Raw genomic sequence first — 25,806 nt, forward strand, 5'->3', positions numbered from 1 at the left:
TGACAGTTTTTACCTGTACAACACGTGACAGATTTTATCTATAATACGTGACAGTTTTTACCTGTATAACACGTGACAGCTTTTACCTGTACAACACGTGACAGCTTTTACCTGTACAACATGTAACACATATTTCACGGAAGATATGCATTGTCTTTATCCAGTTTATTCTTGGCCACAATGATGAGGCCGTCCACGCTGAAGGTTATACAGTAGTAGTAGTAGTAGTAGTAGTAGTAGTAGTAGTAGTAGTAGTAGTAGTAGTAGTAGTAGTAGTTGGGGACCGAGAAAGACTGCTGATGTTCATTAGGAAATATTTACTGAACGACATTAACTGGCGCCGTGAAATTCTCACAAAAGACAGATACGTTAAGTGTGAAAATATTTAACTTACTGTAGCCCACACATACAATATATGCCCGAGGAGAGAACTCTGGTATTGATACAATAATGGAAAAGGAAAAGAAGGCCCAATTCAGTAATTGGTTTGTCAAATTTGATCAGTAATAATATGGCAGTGAGGGTAGAAGCACCCGTCGCGTCTGAATGTAGAAGATACCGTAGAAGTATAGATACACCAGTCGGTAGGCTAATGTAGGAAGTGTGTAGATACTGTAGAAGTGTAGATACACCAGTCGGTAGGCTAATGTAGGGAGTGTGTAGATACCGTAGAAGTGTAGATACACCAGTCGGTAGGCTAATGTAGGAAGTGTGTAGATACTGTAGAAAGGTATATACACCAGTCGGTAGGCTAATGTAGAGTGTGTGTAGATACTGTAGAAGTGTAGATACACCAGTTGAACGTTAAAAAGGAAGAGTTTTTATATTTAATAAACCATATCGTAAACCATTCTTTTTTAAAAAAAAACATGGCATCCAAAAGATTGTAGAATCTCCAGCTCGAAGGTTTACACATAAGTTTGTTGGTTTAATCCAGAATTTTTAAAAGTGTAACTGATTTTGGTTTGAAGCAGATGGGTTATTTTATCGGATTTTTTTTCTCCTTTGTAGTATCTAATATCCATTGCCTGGCCAAAAAGGTTTGGTAGTCTTCAGGAGAAAAATTCAAAGATCTTGCAAGTCCAGCTGGGTCGAAGAAAAGGTACTGGATTTAAGATTCTAACTTTAGTGACAAATTGAAACTGCTTTGTTCTTTTGATAATCGTAAACAATGCTAAACATTATTATTATTATTATTATTATTATTATTATTATTATTATTATTATTATTATATATTAAAAAACTTAACAGTTCAAATTAAGCAAGTTATAAAACCATTGACTTATACGAGAGAGAGAGAGAGAGAGAGAGAGAGAGAGAGAGAGAGAGAGAGAGAGAGAGAGAGAGAGAGAGAGAGGAACAATAGCTACAGATAGTAGTAACTGAAATACAATAATAATAATACCAATTCCCTAATATCGCAGGAGGGTCTGCCCCTCTCTTTTGTTCTTCTCCTGTACTTCTCTTTCACCCTGTTTCCTTGATCTTTCCCATCCCGAGTGCCTGCCTTTGAGCTATAAACTGGGTTGTATCCAGGGGTACTCTTCCTTTCCCCATGTTCCCCACTTCCCTATTATTATTATTATTAGTAGTAGTAGTAACTAAAGAAGAGTTGAAAAAACAAATATTCAAGAGAGGAACAGAGCTAAATCAACAGCGTTAAAATCCTGCAAAAAACAATTTAATTTATCCTTGACCCTGAGCCAGACCTTGGCATTGGAAGAGCAGAATTGAGACCCTGAAGTGGGCCAACATAGCAGAGTGACATAATAACTGTCTGCATCCGGACGGGCGAGATAGGAACTTTCTTTCTAGTCCATCCTCTCGTTTCCCGATCTGTTTTGTGGTCATATCCCATTGCATTTCCCTTGTATACAACCCCACTCCTTCCTATGGTACACCCAACACCTCCTCCTACACCTACCTACACATTTTTGTAGCTTTAATACGCATATTTAAAAGCTTCCTATAGCAGACAACCTTCAATTGGACATTCTGCATTTTATAGTCATCCGCACTCGACCGTTTCCTATTTGGATGGCGTGTTAAAAAAGAGAGGATTGTATTTCATTATCCTTCTTTAGTGGCCTCTGTCATCTACGCCATAGGCTTCAGCTGTCACCCCTGCCCTTGTCAGAAATGTTTAGCTACTGATAAGCAATGGCTGCAAACGCTATCATGGTAGTGTTTGTTTGGAAAAGGAAGCTGATTTATTATAGGCCTACTTGAAAAAAAAAAATAAGTTCTCTGAATTCTGGAATATATCCAGAACTTACAAAAATTGTTGATTTCTTAATTTATTTGTTTGTGAGCAACTTTATATGGAAACTGCTGCACCGATTTTTGACCAAGCTAACATTTTGGATAAATTACAATAAAATTACCCAGTAGTACCTTGAAAATAATTGCAGTGTTAAGAAAATGGCGACTGTTGTTAGTTTATTACCTCCGCCAACGAAGTAGGGAGGAGGTTGTTTTTGCCCCTGTTTGTCTGTTTGTTTATTTGTGAACAACTACCTGGCCATAATTATACTCATAGAATAAAATAACTTTCAGGAATCAACTTGTACGTTGAGACGTAGACGTGATTCAATTTTGAAAGTCAGGTCAAAGGTCAAGGTAGAACAAAAGGTTGACTGAATTGATTCTAAGATAAACTAGTTTGGAGAAACAAGCATGCACTCTCATAGGGCTTTTCTCGTTTGTATGTTTTTGAACATACGCAAAAACTACTGTTTCAATTTCAACGAAACTTGGTGGACACGTGGGGTATGGCCCAAGGACAAATCCATTACATTTTTAAGAAAATACATAGAAGTACAAGTACGTAGTGGAGTTAAAAGAAAAACAAGGCTGTGGCATGGTCTCTACTAAGTGTCATTTTAATTTCAAATAGTTGTTAGACGTAAACCATCTATACTGAAGTTTTATCTATGCGATAACCAATAGGACAAGTAGTTTCATACCATTATAAACCTTATAATGTGCGGAAAGTGAAAATACCCACATTCTACTATCGATACAAAACATCACATTCCAGTTAGTTGTAGGCCTATGCAGACTGAGCGAGGGGAGACATGAATATTAAGTTGTTAATTGGTTTCCCACTATGAAATTATATATGTTGCAATGAGATTAACTCTATACTATTAATGTAGATATATGTAGCAAAAGCCCAAAGATGTATATCTTTTATAAAATCATTACTTGTATGTTAACGGTCACAGGTTTCGTATACTTGGATGTTGACACATAATCACTTTCCATGTTTAGGATTTCTAATTTTTCACTTAATGTTCAGGCATAAATCTTGTTGCTTGTAGTGAGAGTAAAGCTGTGTGCATATTGAATGTGGTCCGATGTTTTTTTTTTCAATTATCAAATAAAATTAACAAATCAACAATGTGTCATATGCTAAAGTGTCTTGCATAAAGCACATAAGGTTGTTTTTCCTTTGATTACCATGGCGTTTATTCGTCACGCTCATAAGTTACTTTATTATTCCAGAAATAAACAGCTAATCAATAAAAAATACAATCTCTGCGAATAAAACATTCACAGCACCTCGTTCTTTATTGCCCACTCTATTATATTATAGATAGGGGCAAAGCTTCTATGCTTATTCTTAATTATTGCAATTAAGCTTATTTAACCTGTACCATAAATCTTTTAACAATGAAACTCCCAATCTTTACTTTTATACCATTCTACCTTGAAATCAGCTAGGATAACACCTTGCTATCATCAGTTTTGGAAACCTATTGTGGTCAGTTTGGACTTTTTAAAATCTTTCAAACCCATTTCATTAAATGTCCTAATTTTGGGTATGAAAATAGATGTTCGGTAGTATCTTCTTCATCTTTGCAAAAGTCTCACAAATTATATGCAAATTTTCCCTGAAATTTGCATTTAAATTGAGCATATTTAATCTTGTCTTCATTACAAGGGATGCCTTATCCAGATCCATTTCTCTGATATTAGGCTATGGGTAATTTTCTTCTATAAATCTTAAATTTTTCACCACTTCATACTATTCTTCAGTAGTTTCTTCTATTCTTTCCATAATTCTTTTCTTAATTTCTTTTTTCATGGCCCTGTTGAAAGTGTTAAAACGATTTTTCTTCATGGCCAAAATTCAGGTTCAGGTTCAGGTTCTGGGGTGAGGCATAGCCTTTGCAACGGCGCCTCTGTGTCTTTTAGTTTTGTGTGTTCCTTATTTTCACTAGTTTTTCTCTTTTCATCCACATTTGTTGTAGTATACTTTTCTTATTTTCAATATTCTCTTCACAAAAAAGGAATTTTACAACTGTTTGTGCACTATCTTTTTCGTATGGTTGTTGAAGCTCAATTGCTTTTATTCTTATATCACTAAACTGTGGACAATATAACATAAAGTGGTTAGCATTTTCTTCTACATCACATAATACACAGTTTATATTTCCATCTTGGTGTCTGTTTCTTATATTCAAGGCCAATGAGTTTGTCCTTGCTCTGAATAATAAAATTGACGAAAATGTATTGTCATACACTTCCTCCTCCTTGATCAATTAAGAAGAAGAAAATGTTTACCTTCGTATGAAAACAAAATACGTCCTCAACTTACTTAACTTCTGCTGGTTGCTACGGACCTATCCGTTCTTGTGCTCAAATCTACGTGCTATTTATCGACTACAGTGTAAATGGTGAATATAATAAATTAGACGACTATTAAGATCGAAATTCATGTAAGTTAAAAGGTGTCTCAGAAAAGTGTAAGTTAGACTAAGCCCAAGAAAAGAGTTATAGGTATATGTATGATAGCGGCCACCTGTATGTATCATTATGGGTAACTTAGAATACGGCAGTGTAAGTTGGGTTGCAAGGGGCTTTAAGTAAGTAGGTAAGGACACGACTTTTAGGTTAGGTTGATCTTAGCAGAGAAAGGTTGTGGGGTTGTATGTAGGATAGCTGACATCTGTATGTATTATTATGGCTAACTTAGAATACGGCAGTGTAAGGGGGGTCGCAGGGGGGCTAACGATTAGGTATGTAGGTAAGGACACGGCTTGTAGGTTAGGTTAGGGGGGAAAGTTTAGGTGCATGAGGAACTGGCCGCTGATATACAAAGGCTCCAGGTTATGTTCTGTTTAAAATAAATGAAGGGGTATGTGTATGATAGAGGCCACCTATATGTATCATTATGGATAACTAAGAATACGGCAGTGTAAGTTGGGTTGCAAGGGGCGTTAAGTAAGTAGGTAAGGACATGACTTTTAGGTTAGGTTGGGGGGAAAGTTTAGGTCGTTGATATATAACGGCTTCAAGAGTTGTATTTCGATTCGTACACCTTTAGTAAACATGGTGAAATAGGTTTTTTTTAAATGTATATATTTACCCGTGCACCGCTCGTTAATATATTCATTTATTTTAAATACTAGTACTCAATCTGGAGCCTTTGTATATCAGCGGCCAGTTCCTCATGCACCTAAACTTTCCCCCCCTTAACCTAACCTACAAGCTGTGTTCTTACCTACATACCTAACCGTTAGCCCCCCTGCGACCCTCCCTTACACTGCCGTATTCTAAGTTAGCCATAATAATACATACAGGTGGCAGCTATCCTACATACAACCCCACAACCTTTCTCTGCTAAGATGATTTCGGAGCCTTTGTATATCAGCGGCCAGTTCCTCCAGCGAGTGTAAAATATGGACACCAACTAGCCTAAACTTCCCCCTCTCCCAACCTAACCTACAAGCCGTGTCCTTACCTCCTTATCTAACGTGTGAGCGTTACTCCCTTACACTGCCGTATTCTTAATCAGCCGTCATCATACATACAGGTAGCCGCTATCATACGTACACCCCGATAATTTCTTCCATACAAACTTTCCTGGAAATTATTTTTGCATCACCAACGGTTTCGACTTGTAATTTTGTCAGAAATGAGGAGGCTTAGAGATGGGAAACCTTTGGGTGTTATTGGTAAGGAAAACAAAGCCATTCTAACCTAATCCATCGTAACTTAAAAGTAGACTGCTTTGGGGTGTATGTATGATAGCGCCCACCTGTATGTTTGAGTACAGCTAACTTAGAATACGGCATTGTAAGGGGGGCCGCTAGTCCCCCGCCCCATTAGTTAAGTAGGTAAGGACATGGATTGTAGGTTAGGTTAGAGGGGAAAGCTTAGGTTAGTTGATGTCCGTTTTTCATCCACATGGGAGAAACTGGCCGCTGATATACAAAGGCTCCCACTCCTTTTGTATAATGATGGACAGGACCTTCTCTGTGTATGGAACATCACCTAACCTTACCTTTCCGGTTTTAATATAGTTACGGACGGGATAAGCTTTTCTAATAAAAAAACGCCTGGGTATTGTTGTAGTTACGGACAGGGAAACCTTTCCTTGTAAAAACCAACTTTTCCTTATGGTAAAGCAAACCTTTTCTTTTTTAAACGATAATTAACTAAACAGTTCACCAATGTGGTGAAGTGATTCCCCTTGGTAAGTCCTTGCAGTAGTTGTGTTTGCTATAGGAGTAAATCCGTCCACCAATGCAATATATATCATAGAGCACCACTTGTCATCTGAACAAGCTATATAGAGGAAATACTTTTTGTGTATATTTTCTGGAATCTAATGGGAATTGACATTACTGTGCTCCTAGTTGCCCTCACTTTTTAGCCTTCTACTTTAACTCTTACAAGGTTTTTTGGTGCCTCTGACAACGAATCTGGCCAATACCATCAATAATTTTGCTTTAGAGTTGTGTTGATTGGTTGAATTTTGAGGTAGAGTCAAATTTAATTCTGATACCAAAGCAAACTCCAGTTTTAAAGCATTAGCCTACTGTGAAAATTCCCTGGTTCTTAGGATGGGGTTAGGTTAGGATTGATATCTTGATGTGGGTTACATTATGATTTTACTAGAGATTCTATCTTTCTTTTTTAACAAGTACTGTATACCTTAAGCTTTTAAGCCAATCAAGGCCAGGTTCTTTTTTAGTTAGAGCTAGGCTTCAAACTCTTTAGTGTGAAGGAAATAATTCTTCTTCACTCAAGGGGTTAACTAGTGTACTGTATTTTTTCAGTGGCTACTTTCCTCTTGGTAAGGGTAGAAGAGACACACTAGCTATGGTAAGCAGGTCCTCTAGGAGAAGGACACTCCAAAATCAAATCATTGTTCTCTTAGTCTTGGATAGTGCCACAGTCTCTGTACCATGGTCTTCCACTGTCTTGGGGTAGAGTTCTCTTGTTTGAGGGTACACTCGGACGCACTATTTTATCTTATTTCTCTTCATGTTTTTTTTTTTTTCAAGTTTTTATAGTTTATATTTGAAAGATCTATTTTAATTGTTATTGTTCTTAAGATATTTAATTTTAATTGTTAATTACTTCTCTTGTAGTTTCTGTATTTCCTTATTTCCTTTCCTCATGGGGCTATTTTCCCTGTTGGAGCCTTTGGGCTTGTAGCATCCTGCTTTCCTGACTAGGGTTGTAGCTTAGCAAGTAGTGATGATGATGATAATAATGGCATTGTAATATGATATGTACTGTATTCATTATGGTTTTTTGAAGTAAGGTTAGTAAACTTATTTCCCTTTATTTTCTAGGTAAAATGTGGGGTGAATTTGAAGATTCAGAGCAGAAGGAGAATGGTAGCTGTGAAAAGGATATGGTCGAGCCCCAACAAACTGAACAAAATGCACAAGTAGACATTTCTCCAGAATCCATTGATGATGTTGATGATGAAGTACTCTCTCTTCCACTGAAAGATCGCATAATCCATCACATTGCATCAAGTTCTCTGGTACTGAAAAGCCAACAGCGGTATGAGCCTGACCTAACATTTCAAGAAAGGAAGAAACTAGCAGAGGAGCTCTTAGAAAAGCCAGGAAATTTTTTATTCAGGTATTGGTTTTCCACTTATTTTAGTTTCTTGCTTTCTCTGATACAGACTAATTGTATATTATATAGTACGGGTTATACATGCTTGCCTTTCAGTATATTTACAATTTACAAACAAATTACGATTCGATTCTATAAATTATCTTGATAGGTTTAGAATGAAGTGGAGAATTTAGAATACTGTCTATGAGATATAGTCATAGTCCTTGCAATTAATCTGTAATGGTTGTGTGTCTTTGCCATGCAATTGCTCACAACATAGCATATCCTAGACCCAATTGGTATACAGTAGAGATGAATCATTTGATTAATAATCCACTCCACAATTATTACTACATGATAAGAAAGCAATTATTTGCAATACTGTACAATTCATGCAATGCGGTGTCCAATTTCTGTCACTTCCATCAAAGTTGTTTAAGTTGGCTATACCGTACAGTATTATATTTACGTACTATGCTTTGCAGTTATTTTGCTCTATTTTCTATTTCTTTATGGCATTCATTTCTCTGTATTGAGGGTTATTTTATTGAGTTTTGTATATAATTCATTGCATTTCATATGGTATGCTTATCGCAAGTTTATTAAGGGCAGTATTTCTTGGCTATCTTTCCAACTTTGCTATCAGTTTGCACTGTCTTACTTGTCTTTTACAGAAAAGCTAGCTTGCTCTCTCTTCCTCCTCTTCTAACTCCTCCTTCTACTTTTTCTTCTTCAGAAATTTCCCAGAAGGAAGAAGAAGCAGTTGTAGTCACGCAAAAGTACTTTCGCAAAAAGTCTCTTCGGATTTCTAGAGCACACTTTCCTCTTTCGGAAGAGAGTGACCATTACAATGAGGTTCAGTCAGGTGAATCCATATCCCAGGTGAGGGTGAACATCGCTTCTACTTTCATAATTCCCATCATGACATAGGAGGGATGCCATGGCCCTAAGGAAGCTCCCTTCCCTCTTCTGGAGGGATTATCAGCTCTCATCCTTTCACTGGTACATTTGTGGTTGGTCGAATGATTGCGAGTCGTATATCACGGTTTTCTCCTTGGATACCAGTGTATTGTCCTGGCGAGGACCCAACACTGATTCCATAACCAGGCGAAGGTGAGACATCTCACACACCTTCCCTTTTTATGCCATGAATAGGAGCATCCTTGCCCTTAGAGAGTCACTTTCCTCCATTAAGAGGGAGTAAAGGGTCTCAACCTTTGAGGATTCGTCAAGTGATTATGAGCATGGCGTGACAACTACTGCTGTGGCACCGGTTGCAGGTCAGCAGTCCTTCACTGATGCTAAGGATTTCTTTGCATCAAGCCGACCGTGAGTTTGGTGTTACAGGTACTGCTATGGCACCGGTTACAGGTGAGTGGTCTCTCGCTTATCACCTACCAGCTGACTAGCCAAGGAATGGGTAGGTAAATGCTGGCCCAAAAGCCACCCGCCACCTCCAGGATGGACTGATAGAGCTCACCCGGTTACTCGTTTCAAAGAACTCTGTCGGCTGGACCGTAAGCCAGGTACGGTATGGCAATTCTTCTGACATAGTGGTGTCCTGTTAGCTAGCTCTCAAATAGGATCTGAGGGAGACAATCTATGAATGAAGCTTCGAGCAATCTTTCTTCCCATGGAGCTCTAGTCCTAGGGTTGGATAGTCCAGTTCCTCATGGCTACCGCACACTCATCTTCTGCCACCTGAAGGTCTTTCCCTCAAGACTGTCTCTCTTCTCTGCTTTAGCAAGAAGTAGGAGTTTTGCAGGCTCTCTCATGTTAACTTTGGAGGGAGGGGAATTCTGGAGCCTTCCAGGTCAAGATGTTCTACCTAAAGGAGCCTCTCCCTCCTACAAATATTTGACTTGATACCTGATGCCCATGAGGGCCCAGCTGTGCTACGTTGCAGGATTCTACATCCCTCATACTGAATGTCATAACCTTTAGCACTAGTAGGACATGAAGGAACCACAAAGGAGAGTACAGTATACATCTCATCTAAGGGAACATGTTATGATAAATCTTGAGGAAAGGTGGAATGACTGTCCCTTATTGAGAGTATGAAGTAACCACGACTGTTACATGATGGTCAGTTATGCAACAGAGCACTTTTCTAGCAGACTGCATTCTGCTTAGAAGCGACTCTTCCAACCTCCTTACAAGGGAGAGGATGGGTCGGTGTCTTCTATTTACATTCCTTTTGATGTCTGGTTCAAACACTTCCGAGGCTATCTCCCTAATAGAGAGATAGGTGTTTCTTGACCTAGTATTGACCTCTCCAAAGTCAGTACTGGCTGAGACCCTTATAGCTTCTACTGTACATTCTTGTGTGTGGCTGTTAGGAAATTATTGGAGTCACTTTCCTTGCTCCCATTTGGGACCGTAAAGGATGACAAGTCCATGGAAAAAAATTGGTTCTGCCTCCCACTTAAGGGTGCGTTTCCTATTTAAGGGATGAAAGCATTGTATTCATCTAGGAATAAATTCCAAGTTTTCAATTACCGTAATTAAAATTTTTCTCAGCTTTAGAAACCTGAGTTCTTTTAAATTACAGTATACTTCTCTCCTCAGCTACCCCTTTCAGTCCTTGGACCAAAGGTCAGACGTTATGTTATACAGACAGGCGGGCGGATGACTTTTCCAAATTTTCCTCCTGCTAACTACTATATCTACCTTGTTAATAGTTCTACACTTTTTCCAGCTCACACTGGAGACATAATCTTATTTAAAAGACTTGTGTCTGTATGGCTAGGAAAATAAAATTTATGAAAAGATACTGATTTTCCATAGGATTATTTCTTTCTAGGGGTAGGTTGTATCTTAGTTTCTAGTATTAATTTTATGAAGATACGTTTCAGAGTAGAGTTTTTTATCACTATTGAGAATGTTTTGGACACTTCCTCACTTACCCATTCACTGCTAGCATGTACCTGGTCTCAAAATTGAGAGTGGAAAAATATGGAGGTGGAAAAAGTAGGGTTAATTGTGGAATTATTAATTATTTTTGCTGTGGTTGGCGAGTATCTTGGCCTGGCAATCCTCTTTTTTGGGCAACTGGGTAGTTAGTAACTGTGGTCAGTTGCTGTATCCACTGTTTGGGTTGGCTCATTGGGCTGAACTTCCTGTGGTGTGCTTAGGAGTGTCGTGAATAAATAGATAGTTATGGATGGGAGGGAAGGTATCTCTCTCATCGATTTAGTAATGAGTCGTGTTTCTGGATGTTCAGGGCCTCCATTATTCTTAGTAGATGTTGGTTGGGAGCCGTGTCAAGGACTTTTAAGCATAGATTTCCTGGGTATCCGTTGCTAAACCTTATGAAAATGAAATTACCTGGTGATATTGTACAAAACTTTTTCAATATTAATCTTACCCGATGATCATGTAGCTGTCAACTCCGTTGCCCGACAGAAATCTAAGGTCGGGATACGCCAGCGATCGCTATACAGGTGGGGGTGTACACAACAGCGCCATCTGTGAGCAGGTACTCAAGTACTTCTTGTCAACAAGAACTCAATTTTTCCTCTGTCGTGCCACCGGCAAGACCTACTTGGATACGCTGTTGATTCTGGAGTTGTTTCTCACGAACGATTTTGGTGATGTATTCGCTCTAGATTTTAGCCTTCGCTATTCAGGAAGCTTTATCATTAGCTTAGCAAGCTTTTGGATTTAATTTGGATTAATTGTTAACGAACTTTGCTAGTTTTTGGAATCCCCCCTTGACTATTTCTACAATTCAAGATGTCTGACCAGTCTCAAGTCCCTAAGTACAGGCAGTGTAGTGTTAGGGCTTGTACTAGGCGTCTTCCGAAGGCCTCCATAGATCCTCACACCGTTTGTTCCAATTGTAGGGGTAAATCCTGTCAATTGGAAGATCGGTGTGAGGAATGCGCTGGGCTTTCGGAATTCGATTTTAACGAATTCCTTAAAAATGCACGTAGGCTAGAGAAGGATAGGATCAGGAGGAGTTCTTCTCGCTCTGTTGATTTTTCCTCTCCCCATGCCCCTCAACCTTTTCCTTCCCCTGTAGTGGTGACTCCCGACCCTGCTACTAGTGCTCAGCCATCCATGGCGGATATGATGCGTGCCATTCAGGCTCTTGGTGACAGAGTGGAGTCATTGGCTAATGACCGTAATCAGCTTTTGGCAGATGTCAAAGAGCTGAAAGCGAAAAGTGCAGTGGGAAGTGTTAGTGCAAGTGAGGTGAAAAGTGTCAGTGTCAGTGTTGCGCATGAGGGTACATCTGTTCGTGCCAGTCGTCCTCCCAGTCCGGGACCTCTTGCAAGCTCCCAAGCCCAGGGGAGAAGCAATGTCGAAGGACCAAAGGGTTCGGCAGGCCTTGATCAGCGTACGGATGTACCCTCAGTGGTTGCGGACGTTTCTGTCAGAGATCGTCCCATCCACATACAGACGAATGAGCCCTATCATCCCTCGTCTGTGGAAGAAGTTTCAAGGAGGAAACGATGGACCAAGGTCTCACGACCTCTCAAGCGTAAGGTCCCTTCCGAGCGAGTCCAACGGCCCAGGTGTAGCCATTGGGTCAGTTCGGACTCGCCGCAGTCTTCCGAAGACTGCACACCTCCCAAGAGAGGTAGAGTGGTTCCACAACAGGCTACTGCTCCGTCTGTTGCTGCTCCAACCACGGTAGACCCTAAGTGGTCCATGCTGCAGACTATGCAGTCTCAGCTTGCTGCGTTCATGCAAGAGTATCATGCTGAGAAGGTTGACACTGCCCCTGTTAACCTACAACCTGCTGCGGTTGTGCGCTCAGCAGATACTGCGGCTGCCTGCTCCCACACTCCACCTGTGAGAGCTCCACCACCGATGCGCAGTCCACCCTGCCAGACGCATGTTCTTGCTGCACCATCCGTTGACATGCGTGAGCTACCGCATCAGCAGTGGGAAGGTGCTGTAGAGCTGCCGTGTTCTGACACTATGCGGCATGCTCCGCAACCCATGCGGCATGCTCCGCATCCCATACGGCTTGCTCCGCAACCCACGGCAGTCCCTCCCACGCACCAGCACACTGCTTTTGTTGTTGCCAGCTCGCAGACTGACCAGCAGCGGCATGATGTTGGATCCGCAGCAGCTACGCATGCACCCGTGCTGCCGGATTCAGCCGTTCAGCTTTCTGCTCCGCCTTTGCCACTTCCTACTCAGCTTTCGGATGATGGAGTATCGGATGACGAAGATGCACATTTGGATGAACCGCACTCCGACTTAGAAGGGCCCAAGTCTACGCCTCCCTCCTTAGACTTTCGTAAAGTCCTTGCCTTGTTCAGGGACTTGTATCCAGAACAGTTTGTGTCTGCAACCCCTCGCTCTCCTCCCTCCGAGTTTGCTCTGGGCATGCAGTCTGCTGCTCCTGCCTTCACCAAGCTTGTCCTCGCACGCTCATCCAAGAGAGCTTTGAGGGTTATGGGAGAGTGGTTGCAGTCCAAGAAGCAACTGGGAAAGACTGCTTTCATCTTTCCGCCTACCAAGCTTTCTTCCAAATCTAGCGTCTGGTATGCCACGGGAGAGGAACCCGGCTTGGGAGTTCCTGCCTCTGCCCAGGGCGACTTCTCAAGTCTGGTTGACTCTCCCCGCAGGCTGGCTATGAGACGATCGAAGATTTGCTGGTCCTTTTCTGACATGGATCATCTGTTGAAGGGAGTCTTTCGTGCTTTTGAGATCTTCAACTTCCTCGATTGGTGTTTGGGAGCGTTAAGCAGAAAGACTTCCCCTTCGGATAAGGACTCTGCCATGCTGATTATGTCTTGCATGGACAAAGCCATTCGGGATGGGTCTGGTGAACTTGCGGCTTCGTACACGTCGGGAGTGCTTAAGAAGAGAGAACATCTTTGCTCCTTCTTGTCGTCTGGGATCACTCCTTGCCAGAAGTCGGAGTTGTTGTTTGCTCCTCTCTCCAAGTGTCTGTTTCCGGAGGAGCTGATCAAGGGGATGGCTGCCTCGCTGATCCAGAAGGATACCCATGATCTGATGGCATCTTCCGCACGTAAGGCTAAAGCTTTACCTTCCGTGCCTAGACCTTTCCGTCCTGCAGCAGTGGACACACCAGCAACTAGGTTCATCCCGCCCTTTCGTGGCAGAACCTCCAGCAGAGGAGGTAACCGTGCCGACAGTCACCGTGGCAAATCCAAGAAGGGTTCCAAGTCCGCAAAAGGCAGGATCTGACTGCCTTCCTCTCCAGACAGCAGTGGGAGCCAGGCTCAAGTTCTTCTGGCAAGCTTGGGAGAGCAGAGGTGCAGACGCTCAGTCTGTGAAGTGGCTAAGGGAGGGGTACAGAATTCCGTTCTGCCGCAGTCCCCCTCTAGCAACATCTCCCATCAACCTCTCTCCCAACTACAAGGAGAAGGACAAGAGGCTAGCGTTGCAACAAGAGGTGTCGCTCTTGCTACAAAAGGGAGCGGTAGTCATAGTCCGGGACCATCAATCCCCGGGCTTCTACAACCGTCTCTTCCTGGTAGCGAAGAAGACAGGAGGTTGGAGACCGGTGCTGGACGTCAGTGCTCTCAATGCTTTTGTCACCAAGCAGACGTTCACGATGGAGACGACGAAGTCGGTCCTAGCAGCGGTCAGGAAGGAGGACTGGATGGTCTCGTTAGACCTGAAAGACGCGTACTTTCACGTCCCCATCCATCCAGACTCCCAACCTTTCCTAAGGTTCGTCTTTGGAAAGGTTGTGTACCAGTTCCAAGCCCTGTGCTTTGGCCTAAGCACGGCACCTCTTGTGTTTACCAAACTGATGAGGAATATTGCCAAATTCCTTCACTTGGCAGACATCAGAGCCTCCCTCTATTTTGACGACTGGCTTTTAAGAGCTCCGTCAAGTCGTCGCTGTCTGGAGAATCTCAGATGGACTATGGATCTGACCAAGGAATTGGGCCTCCTGGTCAATATAGAGAAGTCCCAACTCGTCCCATCCCAGACCATTGTCTATCTAGGTATGGAGATTCAGAGTCGAGCTTTTCGGGCTTTTCCGTCGGCCCCAAGGATCAATCAAGCCCTAGAATGCATCCAGAGCATGCTGAGAAGGAACCGATGTTCTGTCAGGCAGTGGATGAGTCTAACAGGGACACTTTCATCGCTGGCCCAGTTCATCGAGTTAGGGAGACTCCACCTCCGCCCCCTTCAGTTTCATCTAGCTGCTCACTGGAGAAAGGACATGACGCTAGAGGCGGTCTCAGTGCCTGTTTCCGAAGAGATGAGGTCTACACTGACGTGGTGGAAGAACAGCATTCTTCTCAAGGAAGGTCTACCATTGGCTGTTCAGACCCCCGACCACCGTCTCTTCTCGGACGCATCGGACACGGGCTGGGGTGCGACACTGGACGGACAGGAATGCTCGGGCACGTGGAATCAGGAGCAAAGGACACTTCACATCAACTGCAAGGAGCTTTTGGCAGTTCATCTGGCCTTGATAACCTTCAAGTCCCTCCAGCTAAGCAAGGTGGTGGAGGTGAACTCCGACAACACCACAGCCTTGGCTTACATCTCCAAGCAAGGAGGGACTCATTCGAGGAAGTTGTTCGAGATCGCAAGGGACCTCCTCATTTGGTCAAAAGATCGAAAGCTTTCGCTGGTAACGAGGTTCATTCAGGGCGACATGAATGTCATGGCAGATCGCCTCAGCCGGAAGGGTCAGGTCATCCCCACAGAGTGGACCCTTCACAAGAATGTTTGCAGCAGACTATGGGCCCTGTGGGGTCAGCCCACCATAGATCTATTCGCTACCTCGATGACCAAGAGGCTCCCGATGTATTGTTCTCCGATTCCAGACCCAGCAGCAGTTCACGTGGATGCCTTTCTGCTGGATTGGTCCCATCTAGACCTGTATGCGTTCCCTCCGTTCTAGATTGTCAACAGGGTACTTCAGAAGTTCGCCTCTCACGAAGGGACACGGTTGACATTGGTTGCTCCCCTCTGGCCTGCGAGAGAGTGGTTCACCGAGGTACTGCAATGGCTAGTGGACGTTCCCAGGACTCTTCCTCTAAGAGTGGACCTTCTGCGTCAGCCTCACGTAAAGAAGGTACACCCAAGCCTCCACGCTCTTCGTCTGACTGCCTTCAGACTATCGAAAGACTCTCAAGAGCTAGAGGCTTTTCGAAGGAGGCAGCCAGAGCGATTGCCAGAGCAAGGAGGACATCCACTCTCAGAGTCTATCAGTCAAAATGGGAAGTCTTCCGAAGCTGGTGCAAGGCGAATGCAGTTTCCTCAACCAGTACCTCTGTAACACAGATAGCTGACTTTCTGTTACATCTAAGGAATGTAAGATCCCTTTCAGCTCCTACGATCAAGGGCTACAGAAGTATGTTGGCAGCGGTCTTCCGCCACAGAGGCTTGGATCTTTCCTCCAACAAAGATCTACAGGACCTCCTTAGGTCTTTTGAGACCTCAAAGGAACGTCGGTTGTCCACACCAGGCTGGAACCTAGACGTGGTTTTAAGGTTCCTGATGTCATCAAGATTCGAACCGCTTCAATCAGCCTCTTTTAAGGATCTCACATTAAAGACTCTTTTCCTCGTTTGCTTAGCAACAGCTAAAAGAGTCAGTGAGATCCACGCCTTCAGCAGGAACGTAGGTTTTACATCTGAAACGGCTACATGTTCCTTGCAGCTCGGTTTCTTGGCTAAAAACGAGCTTCCTTCTCGTCCTTGGCCCAAGTCGTTCGAGATCCCAAGCCTGTCCAACTTGGTGGGGAACGAACTAGAGAGAGTACTTTGCCCAGTAAGAGCTCTTAAGTACTATTTAAGACGGACAAAGCCATTACGAGGACGATCAGAAGCTTTATGGTGTTCTATCAAGAAGCCTGCTTTACCGATGTCCAAGAACGCAGTTTCTTACTACATCAGGCTTCTGATTAGAGAGGCACATTCTCATCTGAAGGGAGAAGACCTTGCTTTGCTGAAGGTAAGGACACATGAAGTTAGGGCTGTCGCTACTTCAGTGGCCTTCAAACAGAACCGTTCTCTGCAGAGTGTTATGGATGCAACCTATTGGAGAAGCAAGTCAGTGTTCGCATCATTCTATCTCAAAGATGTCCAGTCTCTTTACGAGAACTGCTACACCCTGGGACCATTCGTAGCAGCGAGTGCAGTAGTAGGTGAGGGCTCAGCCACTACATTCCCATAATCCCATAACCTTTTTTAATCTTTCTCTTGAAATACTTTTTATTGTTGTTTTTTGGGTTGTACGGAAGGCTAAGAAGCCTTCCGCATCCTGGTTGATTTGGCGGGTGGTCAAATTCTTTCTTGAGAAGCGCCTAGATTAGAGGTTGTGATGAGGTCCTTTAGTATGGGTTGCAGCCCTTCATACTTCAGCACCTAGGAGTCGTTCAGCATCCTAAGAGGACCGCTAGGCTCAGTAAGGAAGACGTACTTAAAAAAGGCAGAGTAATAGTTCAAGTCGACTTCCTTACCAGGTACTTATTTATTTTATGTTTGTTATTTTGAATAACTGCTAAAATGAAATACGGGATACTTAGCTTCTAATGTTAACATGTATACTGGTCTCCACCCACCACCCTGGGTGTGAATCAGCTACATGATCATCGGGTAAGATTAATATTGAAAAATGTTATTTTCATTAGTAAAATAAATTTTTGAATATACTTACCCGATGATCATGAATTTAAGGACCCTCCCTTCCTCCCCATAGAGAACCAGTGGACCGAGGAGAAAATTGAGTTCTTGTTGACAAGAAGTACTTGAGTACCTGCTCACAGATGGCGCTGTTGTGTACACCCCCATCTGTATAGCGATCGCTGGCGTATCCCGACCTTAGATTTCTGTCGGGCAACGGAGTTGACAGCTACATGATCATCGGGTAAGTATATTCAAAAATTTATTTTACTAATGAAAATAACATTTTTCAATGCCAGTGTTTTTCCTATTGAAAATTTAATTTACACTTAGCCATTTTATTTTTAAAAATACTTTCAAAATTGAAAGTTTATGGGAAACTTCTTGGTCTTTATTGTCGAAAAATATCACAAGGTAGGTAATGCTAAAAAAAATTTTAGATTTTATATGAAACAGATTGTTCTGTAGGCTAAGAAAAAAAGCATCTCATCGCTTCTCATTGTTAGTAAATATGAGTAAAGACTAATTGTTCTTTAAAACATTTCATGATTGCAAGCACTTACAAATTGCGTACAAATGCAAAGTTATTTTTGTATTGTGCCTGACTAGTTTTATTACACATAAGAAGTGCAAGACCAAGGTGAAGTCACACTTAGCCAAACTGGAAAGAAATCTCACGATATGCCAAAATAAACAAATTTTTTCTCTTATAATAAACAGTCGTTATATATGCATAATGTGTTTTTGTGATGTCATTAACACTCTTCTTTGTGTAATAATTAATTTATTAAATTTGTTTTGAGGAATGTAATATCTCCTATATCTTTTCTTTATGCTACACCTCTTCTGGGGTAAGATATAAATGTCAGTATATCTATGCAAGAAGGTTTGTAACAAGTTTATTTTACTTTTTTTCCAGATTTGGGAAGCATCTTCAACGCGAACATTTTCCGTACTTCCTGAAGTTTGAAGGTGACCCTGAGGTTGACCACTATGTTGCAGAGTCACTAAAACATTTAAACCAGCATACAGCAAAGTAAGGTCTAAATTAAATCCATTACTGTACGCTAAAGTAAAACAGTTTTTAATGTAGTTATGGCTTTTGGAGGGTGCCGATATACATTTAAACTTAAGGTCTGTATTAATTTTCTTGATTGATATTCTTACAAATTTCAAACCTATCACTTTACTAAAACATATTGGGATGAATGAAGATGTAGTCATGACTTCCATATGGCACACAGCTGAAATACACTCCAAAATCAAACCATTGTTCTCTGGTCTTGGGTAGTGCCATAGCCTCTGTAAAATGGCCTTCCACTGTCTTGGAATAGAGTTCTCTTGCTTGGGAGTACACTTGGGCACGCTGTTCTGTCATTTTTCTCTTCCTCTTGTTTTTTGAAGTTTTTATAGTTTATAAATGAAGGATGTAATTTAATGTTGTTACTGTTCTTGAAATATTTTATTTTCTTTGTTCATTCTTCTCTTATTCTTCTCTTGTAGTTTATTAATTTCCTTGCTTCTTTTCCTCACTGGGCTATGTTTCTCTGTTGGAGCCGTAAGGCTTATAGCATCTGGCTTTTCCAACTAGGGTTATAGCCTAGCTTGTAATAATAATAATAATAATTCTCTACAGGGAATAACCAAAGCAATGACCATAGATCTCAGTGGAGTCGCATTTACCAGATGCCAGTGATCTCTCGGAATGATAAATGAAAAGCTTAGAAGTGAAACTATCCTAAATAGCCATCTTTAAGTGTGTATCATTTGTATTCTACTATACTGTGCATGGCACACTGTAGATGGTAATAGAAGTTCTGTACACCATTCCTTCATCTCCAGCTGCATATTTCCTTAGTCTTTCACTGGTAAAACATTTCTTTTAACTTGCGCCAATTTTCACCTCATCTTTCACCAAGAAATATGATTCTAAGAAATGTGATTTAGTGTTTTTGTTAAACTAGAGTAGTTTATGATATAAGAATTATGCACAAGTAGAAATAGAGGGTATGGAGCTCATAGAATTTAGAAATAAAATATATTTTATCGTCTTCTATACACCAGGCCTATGAGGGTTTAGGTGTCTTTAATTCAGTCATTTGGCTAAAGTATGCATTACTGTTAATAATGATGTTTACAGTATCCCTTACTCCACGCTGGATTCTCCCTTTTATTTTTTTACTCATTCACTTTGATGTTGACTTACTTAGCTGTCCAACTTAAATTTTTGATGCTATAAAGGACAAATTCTTTGGTTACACCATGAGAGAAGCAGTGTGACTCTGTGGCCTTATTAATTTTATTCTAATATAATTCTAATGATAATGTCGGTAATAATAATGATGATAATTTTTCTTGAATGTTTCCTCACCTTATCCTTTTTGATTTACACATACATCTAGTCTACAGACAGTATTGGGGCATGGAAGCTTTTGAAAGATGAATTATCTTCTTTTACCGAGTTACTCTTTTGCTTATTGGAGCTATTCAAAATTCAATTTTCTTCTGTTTTACACAAACATGTAAGAATTCATGAAATTAGATATCTTATTTGTTGATAAATGTAAGTTCATTCCATAGTCTTATTGCAAATTGTAGGTTTGTTTTTGTTTTTTGTTTGCAGAGTAATTGTTAAAAATAGACGGTACGCTGCAATGCAAGAACTCAGACGTTCTGGTACTTACTTTAGTGAGAAAGAAATGGAAAGGCGGGATCCATTACTGTACGATCACTTAATTGCTCGCCACCAGACTGAGGAAGAAAAAAGGACGCAGGAGGAAAATGGGAGAAATGTTGTAAATGATGGAAATGACAGAAGGTAGCTAATGTAAAAACCTTTTTGATGGTTATAATTGTCCATGATTGGTCCTGTATACCTAATCTTTCTGGGTAGATTGTATTTGGGTTTAAGACTTCAACCATTGAAATTAAAGTGTGATTTTATTTAATTTGAAAGTAACGTTAAACATGCATTAAGGAATAATATGAAAATATGGATCATGCCAGGTTAATAATTTATAAGGATTTGTAAATACTGAAATTTTATGGACCAAATGCTGTTTTTTCGCCTTACAGTATTTTTAATTTATTCTTCTAATTACATTTCAGGTTTTCATCTCTTCTTTTACAACACATTGATAATTGTTCTGATAGATATCTTAAGAAGCAACAGGAAGAGGCAGAAGATGACATGTTTGAAGAAGAAGACTCGGATGAAGAAATAGAAGAGGAAGAAGATGAGAGAATGGAAGAACCTATAGATACAGGAAAGAAACAGCTTTTAAGAGAAGAGTTTTACTCTTCGCTATATCATAGGTTTTTGAAGGGTAATGACCCAGACTTTGACTATGGGTAAGTCTTTATTTCTTATTGTTTAGTACAAACCATTATTTATTTATTACTGTATATTCAGTACTCTATATGCTTATATTCAGCAAGTAGTGGTATTGTATACCAACACTTTGTGGTGCCTTTGACCTTATCATTATCAGTCACTGCTGTGCAAGTCATTTAAGAGGGGAGGGAATAGTACAGAAGTGCTTAAACAGTTAGCAATGATTAAATTTAGGCATGCTTATGTCCCTTCATCGACTGTACATACTGCTACCATCATTTTTACCTAGAAGGAATTCATGGTCACAAACTTATTTACAGGGTCAAGTTAATAATTAATTTCCTGCTCCTTATTGTTGTTATACAAACTCATTGTTTTTTTCTTGAAACTCCAGTGGGACACTTTTCCATATCACACTAGATACCTATGTCTGACAGTTTCCCATACTGGAATGGCTGGCAAAGGCGGCGATTAACTGCAACTTACACTACCTCTTTATGTTTGGTGACATATGAGTTGCAGAAAATCTTTGAAATATAGGGCATTTTAAGTACTGTAGCTACATTCTTTCTGCAAAGACATGTTACATATGGCTGGTGTTATGTTAGGCATGCCAGAAAATACAGTTTGTGTAGTCATTCAATATTATTTTCACTTCTAGTAGAACATGTTGTGAAGTTCGACAGCGTGGTTCCTTAGATTTTGCAATAGACTCCACCAAAGCCAATCTTAATGGGAATATCATCTTAAGCAATCCATTTCGGAGGGGTAGAACCAATCAATCTAGGTGGTCCTGAATATCCAAAGACATTAAGCAGGTTAATGACACACGCCTATACAAGGCAGTGTGAATCCAAGAATGATGATTGTCTGCTGCTGCTGCTCCAGGGACAAGCTTTGTTTCAACATATCTGCTCACCAACACATAACTATCAAGAGCTTCAGAACTGCAGCTCAAACTTGGTTTTGTTGAACATCAGCATCCTCGGGTATTGCAGCTATTTTTGTGTCATTAATTTCTGTTGGTATTATCATTTGATTGAAGTTTTTCTATCATATTTGCAGCTTTTGGTTATTCTAAGTCTAGCATCATTCTTGTGTAGGATGTCACATCCCCAATATAATTGATAGAGCAAAAAATAAAGGTTGGCTTTAAAATGTATTTGTGAGCCCAGGTAGAATGTAGACTCCATCATCAAGCTCAGATTTAAATAAGCTGTGATTCTTAAGAGCAGTAGTATGTCATGTAAGAAAGCATAAAGTTGTTTTAGATAGTATTCAGCATGTATTCTAGGTAACAATCCATATCTCCACAAATTAAGCTTGATAGAAATAATTCTAACTGGAATTGAGAGGATTCTTCTACCGAAATGAATTACAAAGGTAATCGAAGGATAATATTTTTAGTTCCATCTCTTAGTTAAATTACTATTGGACACTTGAAGTAGACTATTATTGATTTGTTAATAATGAAAAAGAATACGAGACCACTTTTGTAATACATTCTATAGGACAGTGAGAGTATTGAGGTGATAAGTTTCAGTTACTGAGGAATATACAGGAATGTTAGTCTCTGTATATATTTGTGTAAATTCTGTACCCAGTTTATTGTTCCATTGATATTTATATATCTATTTGGTTCCTCTTTTTGGGAATCCAACAGAGTTGCATTAGTTTTTGTAATTTGCTCCAATTGTAAGATAATGCTTGCTTAGCGTGCTGTGTAAAGTGCATAGAAGCAGTAATACTTTACATTCTTTCTATTAGTATTTTTTCTTAGTGTATATACTGTCCAATTTACGTATAGTGTTTTTTCCAAGTTTCCTCCCTTTATTTGAAGACTAACTCTTACTGCAAGCTCTGTGTCATATTAGAAATATAGCTTGTTGGCCTTGTTAAAGTAATTTAGAGTTAACATTTTTTATGAGTTTAATAAGACCACCTCGTTGATGATTGAAGCTACAGTAGTCTCTGCTCCCTATATCTTACTGTGTCGATCTTTCATGTGATAATTGGAATTAAGTGAAGTTATGTTTGCATTTTAAATCTTATCATAATGTTTGACTTAAATTATTTAATAACACCATTGTTTTTGCATTTGCATACTTTATTTTGATAAATTTAAATTCTGTACCTTAATTTTCTGTATTTATTGTAATAATGGGAGACTACTTTTCACTATCAAGAGTAATTACTGCTTGGGTTGGCATCAGTAAATTAAATTTGTATTTTCTTTAATTATATCTTTTATGTTTCAGAAAAATTGACACTAGTGATGCCTATGATCTTCTAGATATTCGTGCCAGAGATGAAGAAGAACGATACTTTGATGTAGATGACGATTGATGAGTAACAGTCCTTCAGCGAAAAATACAAAATAGAAATTAATTCTACTTTGTGATGTGGGCAACAATTTCTGGAAGGGAACTGTTAGATTAAGGTGAGAAAATGCCTGATAAATTTTCGTACAAATAATTGAAACATTTCATGAGGACATTTATCGGTAATATTTAAGCTATATACTATATAGTTACTGTATTTTGATTTTGCTAAAGTATTCTGTATTCAAAAGAATGTCTTTGTGACTAGTAATTAATTATTAGCAATACTTTATGGAAATATTATGTAAAGGAGTTTAAATACAACCCTCTATTTTTATGATCTGATATTTTATCAGAATTTTTGTGCTCTGGTTACATATATTTGCATAAGGCTATCAATAATGGTTAACTGTAATTTCATGTACATTTTTCTTGACCTATAACTGTATTTCATGTACACTTTTCTTTGTGAACTATCATATTTGATAAGAAAAATCCATATTTTTAATTAAATATACATTTTCAAAGTTGATTGGTAAATTATCCTCTCCTTTTGTTCCACAGATTTAAGAATTTTTTTTTGAAGTATCAAGGTCCATCAATCATTTGAAGAAGCTTAGAATGAAGTCATAATTTGTCTTCAAGGAGCATGGATCAATCCAAGGCAAACTTTTGCATTGAATGAAAACAATTACAACTTTAGTAATGTACACATATTTGTCTGTCAAAGTAACTTGCTTTGTCTTAAGTTTTATCATTTTATTCCATGCGGCTCATTCAAGTTATTAATATTACTTTGATTCTTTTTCAGGTTATTAAACTTATGATAGGTGCTGATTTCCTTCTTTCAGGTATACATTACAGTATGTGTAATTCCATGTTTCAAATTTAGAAATGGTACAAATTTTTAAACTGCTGGTGGCTGTGATATAATCAGTATCTGGGTTAAAAAAATAATTCAGTTTGTCAGCCCTTTACTCCCTAACATCATAACCTGGTTTGCTTTGAGAAGGAGCATTGTTATTAGGTCTTGGAGAGAAATTAATTTTGTGTTGCCCATATAGTTATCATTGCCTCCTATCTATAACCAAATTCTTGCATCTGGTTTTATGCTGTGTTTGGTTATTTATAGGAAACACCACTGATGTTTATAGTGCCTTTCTGTCAAAGGTTTTTTTTTAAGCCTTGATGTTTGGCCTGAATTAAAAGAAATCCCATCTTCTTTCCTTGTAATAGCATTATCCATCTAAAGTATTGAGGCAATCTGGTGGTTAATGGCAGTTACCTTGGCATGGATGAACTATAATTCCATTAACTTTCCAGTTCTCTAGTCACTCTTGTGTGGTATAGACCGTGTTTTGATTCGGTTTGTTAGCAAATACTAGGGGTTGTCTTCTAGAATTATTAATAATTGCTATAAAGGTTGTTCCAAGTTATTGCTGACTAAACATGATCTTCGTTCGCATAGTGTCACATGCGAGGCAAGGTGTCTGCAAATGGCAGAATGATTGGCGACTCATTTAGCTGCAAAGAGTGGTTTCTATTATCAGTGTCCAAGGCAGTCGCCTTATAAAATCAGTCTTCTTGCACAACCTGTTTCTAGGTTGGTTCTCCCAAACCCATACCTGCTACATCTAACCCCATGGAAACAGTCATCTAGATTGTATATCTTGGTTCCAAAAGACATTTAAGCACTATGTCTCAAAGACTTTGGAATGCTTATTTTGATTGGTAGAAATTGAGTGCTATTTCAGTAACTAGCAGTAGTTTTGATAATATTGCAGTTAATTTTTTATGAAAAGGAAATTATTGATTGCACTTATAAAAGGTTTTAGATCCATGCTTAATACTTTATAGTAAAGCATCTAGGCTTAGACTTATCTGCTTATGGTATTATTGTTGATGAATTTAGGTCTTTTAATATTGAGAAATCCCCAGTTTATAAAATATTTACTGTATTGTAATATAGATGTAGTGTTCCTATATTTAAAGAGTTCATGTTTTGAACCTTTGGAAGATCTTTCAGTTAAAGATCTTGCAGCAGTCTTTTTTTTTTTTTCCCCCTTTTATCTGCAGTGTCAGCTAAATGCATTAGTGAAATAAAAGCTCTTTCATATTATGTAGCTTTTGGAGAGAGGATTTTTCACAAATTCAGAGCTGAAAATGATTTTAAGATGATTTTCAGTACTGTACTAAACCAAGATTTGAGGGAGAAGCACTATGAACATCAGGCAATTATAGAAATATTTAAATTTTATTATTTAAATTTAATTATTTGCAACTTTTCCATTTGTATTTTATTATTTTTGTTGTCATGTGACTAAATTTTTTTTCCCTTTGTATCTTTTGCTCCCATTGAGGAGCATTTATTAATAGGATTTATTAAAACAGAAGTGTTATTACCAGATCTTGAATAACTTAGTTATTTATCTATTGTTAAAGATTCAAGTTTGTCCTTATTTTTGCAAAATATTTTTGTCAAGTTGATTTCTCTTACAGTATTCATGAATTTTGATTCATTTTATACAAATTAGATTAAGTTTGTTTCATATTTGAAAGCCTTTTAAGCTTTTGGCCGAGAAAATTTCTGTAGACTTTGCTGAATTTTTTCTTTTTTGTACAACCTTTTTTGGGTACTTAATAGAAACAGGCACTGCTAGTAGTGTAGCATATATTAGATACTGTGGTTGTGTTACCTGTAGA

At 39.4% G+C, this 25,806-nt stretch overlaps 1 protein-coding gene across 2 annotated transcripts; it reads left to right on the forward strand.

Moving 5' to 3' along the window:
• Positions 1-4,554: 4,554 nt before the first annotated feature.
• On the forward strand, positions 4,555-23,635 carry LOC137654442 (coiled-coil domain-containing protein 97-like). 2 transcript variants are annotated; one of them, XM_068388065.1, is made up of 6 exons: positions 4,555-4,683; positions 7,594-7,891; positions 18,368-18,484; positions 20,072-20,266; positions 20,557-20,799; positions 23,041-23,199. In XM_068388065.1, the coding sequence occupies exons 2-6, from the start codon at positions 7,599-7,601 to the stop codon at positions 23,126-23,128; spliced, it is 936 nt and encodes a 311-aa protein (XP_068244166.1). In that variant the 5' UTR covers positions 4,555-4,683; positions 7,594-7,598; the 3' UTR covers positions 23,129-23,199. The 2 variants fall into 2 exon arrangements, with proteins under 2 accessions (XP_068244166.1, XP_068244165.1); XM_068388064.1 differs by having other exon boundaries at positions 4,570-4,725; positions 23,041-23,635.
• The last annotated feature ends 2,171 nt before the right edge of the window (positions 23,636-25,806 follow it).

Source organism: Palaemon carinicauda, chromosome 15 (assembly GCF_036898095.1).
Source record: "Palaemon carinicauda isolate YSFRI2023 chromosome 15, ASM3689809v2, whole genome shotgun sequence".
Lineage (NCBI taxonomy): Eukaryota > Metazoa > Arthropoda > Malacostraca > Decapoda > Palaemonidae > Palaemon > Palaemon carinicauda.

Bases quoted from the DNA above. Each gene is read 5' to 3' on its own strand.
- LOC137654442 (XM_068388065.1), top strand. From the start codon at position 7,599: ATGTGGGGTGAATTTGAAGATTCAGAGCAGAAGGAGAATGGTAGCTGT. The intron at 18,485-20,071 runs GTAAGGTCTAAA...TTTTGTTTGCAG, and splicing joins TTAAACCAGCATACAGCAAA to AGTAATTGTTAAAAATAGAC. The intron at 20,800-23,040 runs GTAAGTCTTTAT...TTTATGTTTCAG, and splicing joins GACCCAGACTTTGACTATGG to AAAAATTGACACTAGTGATG.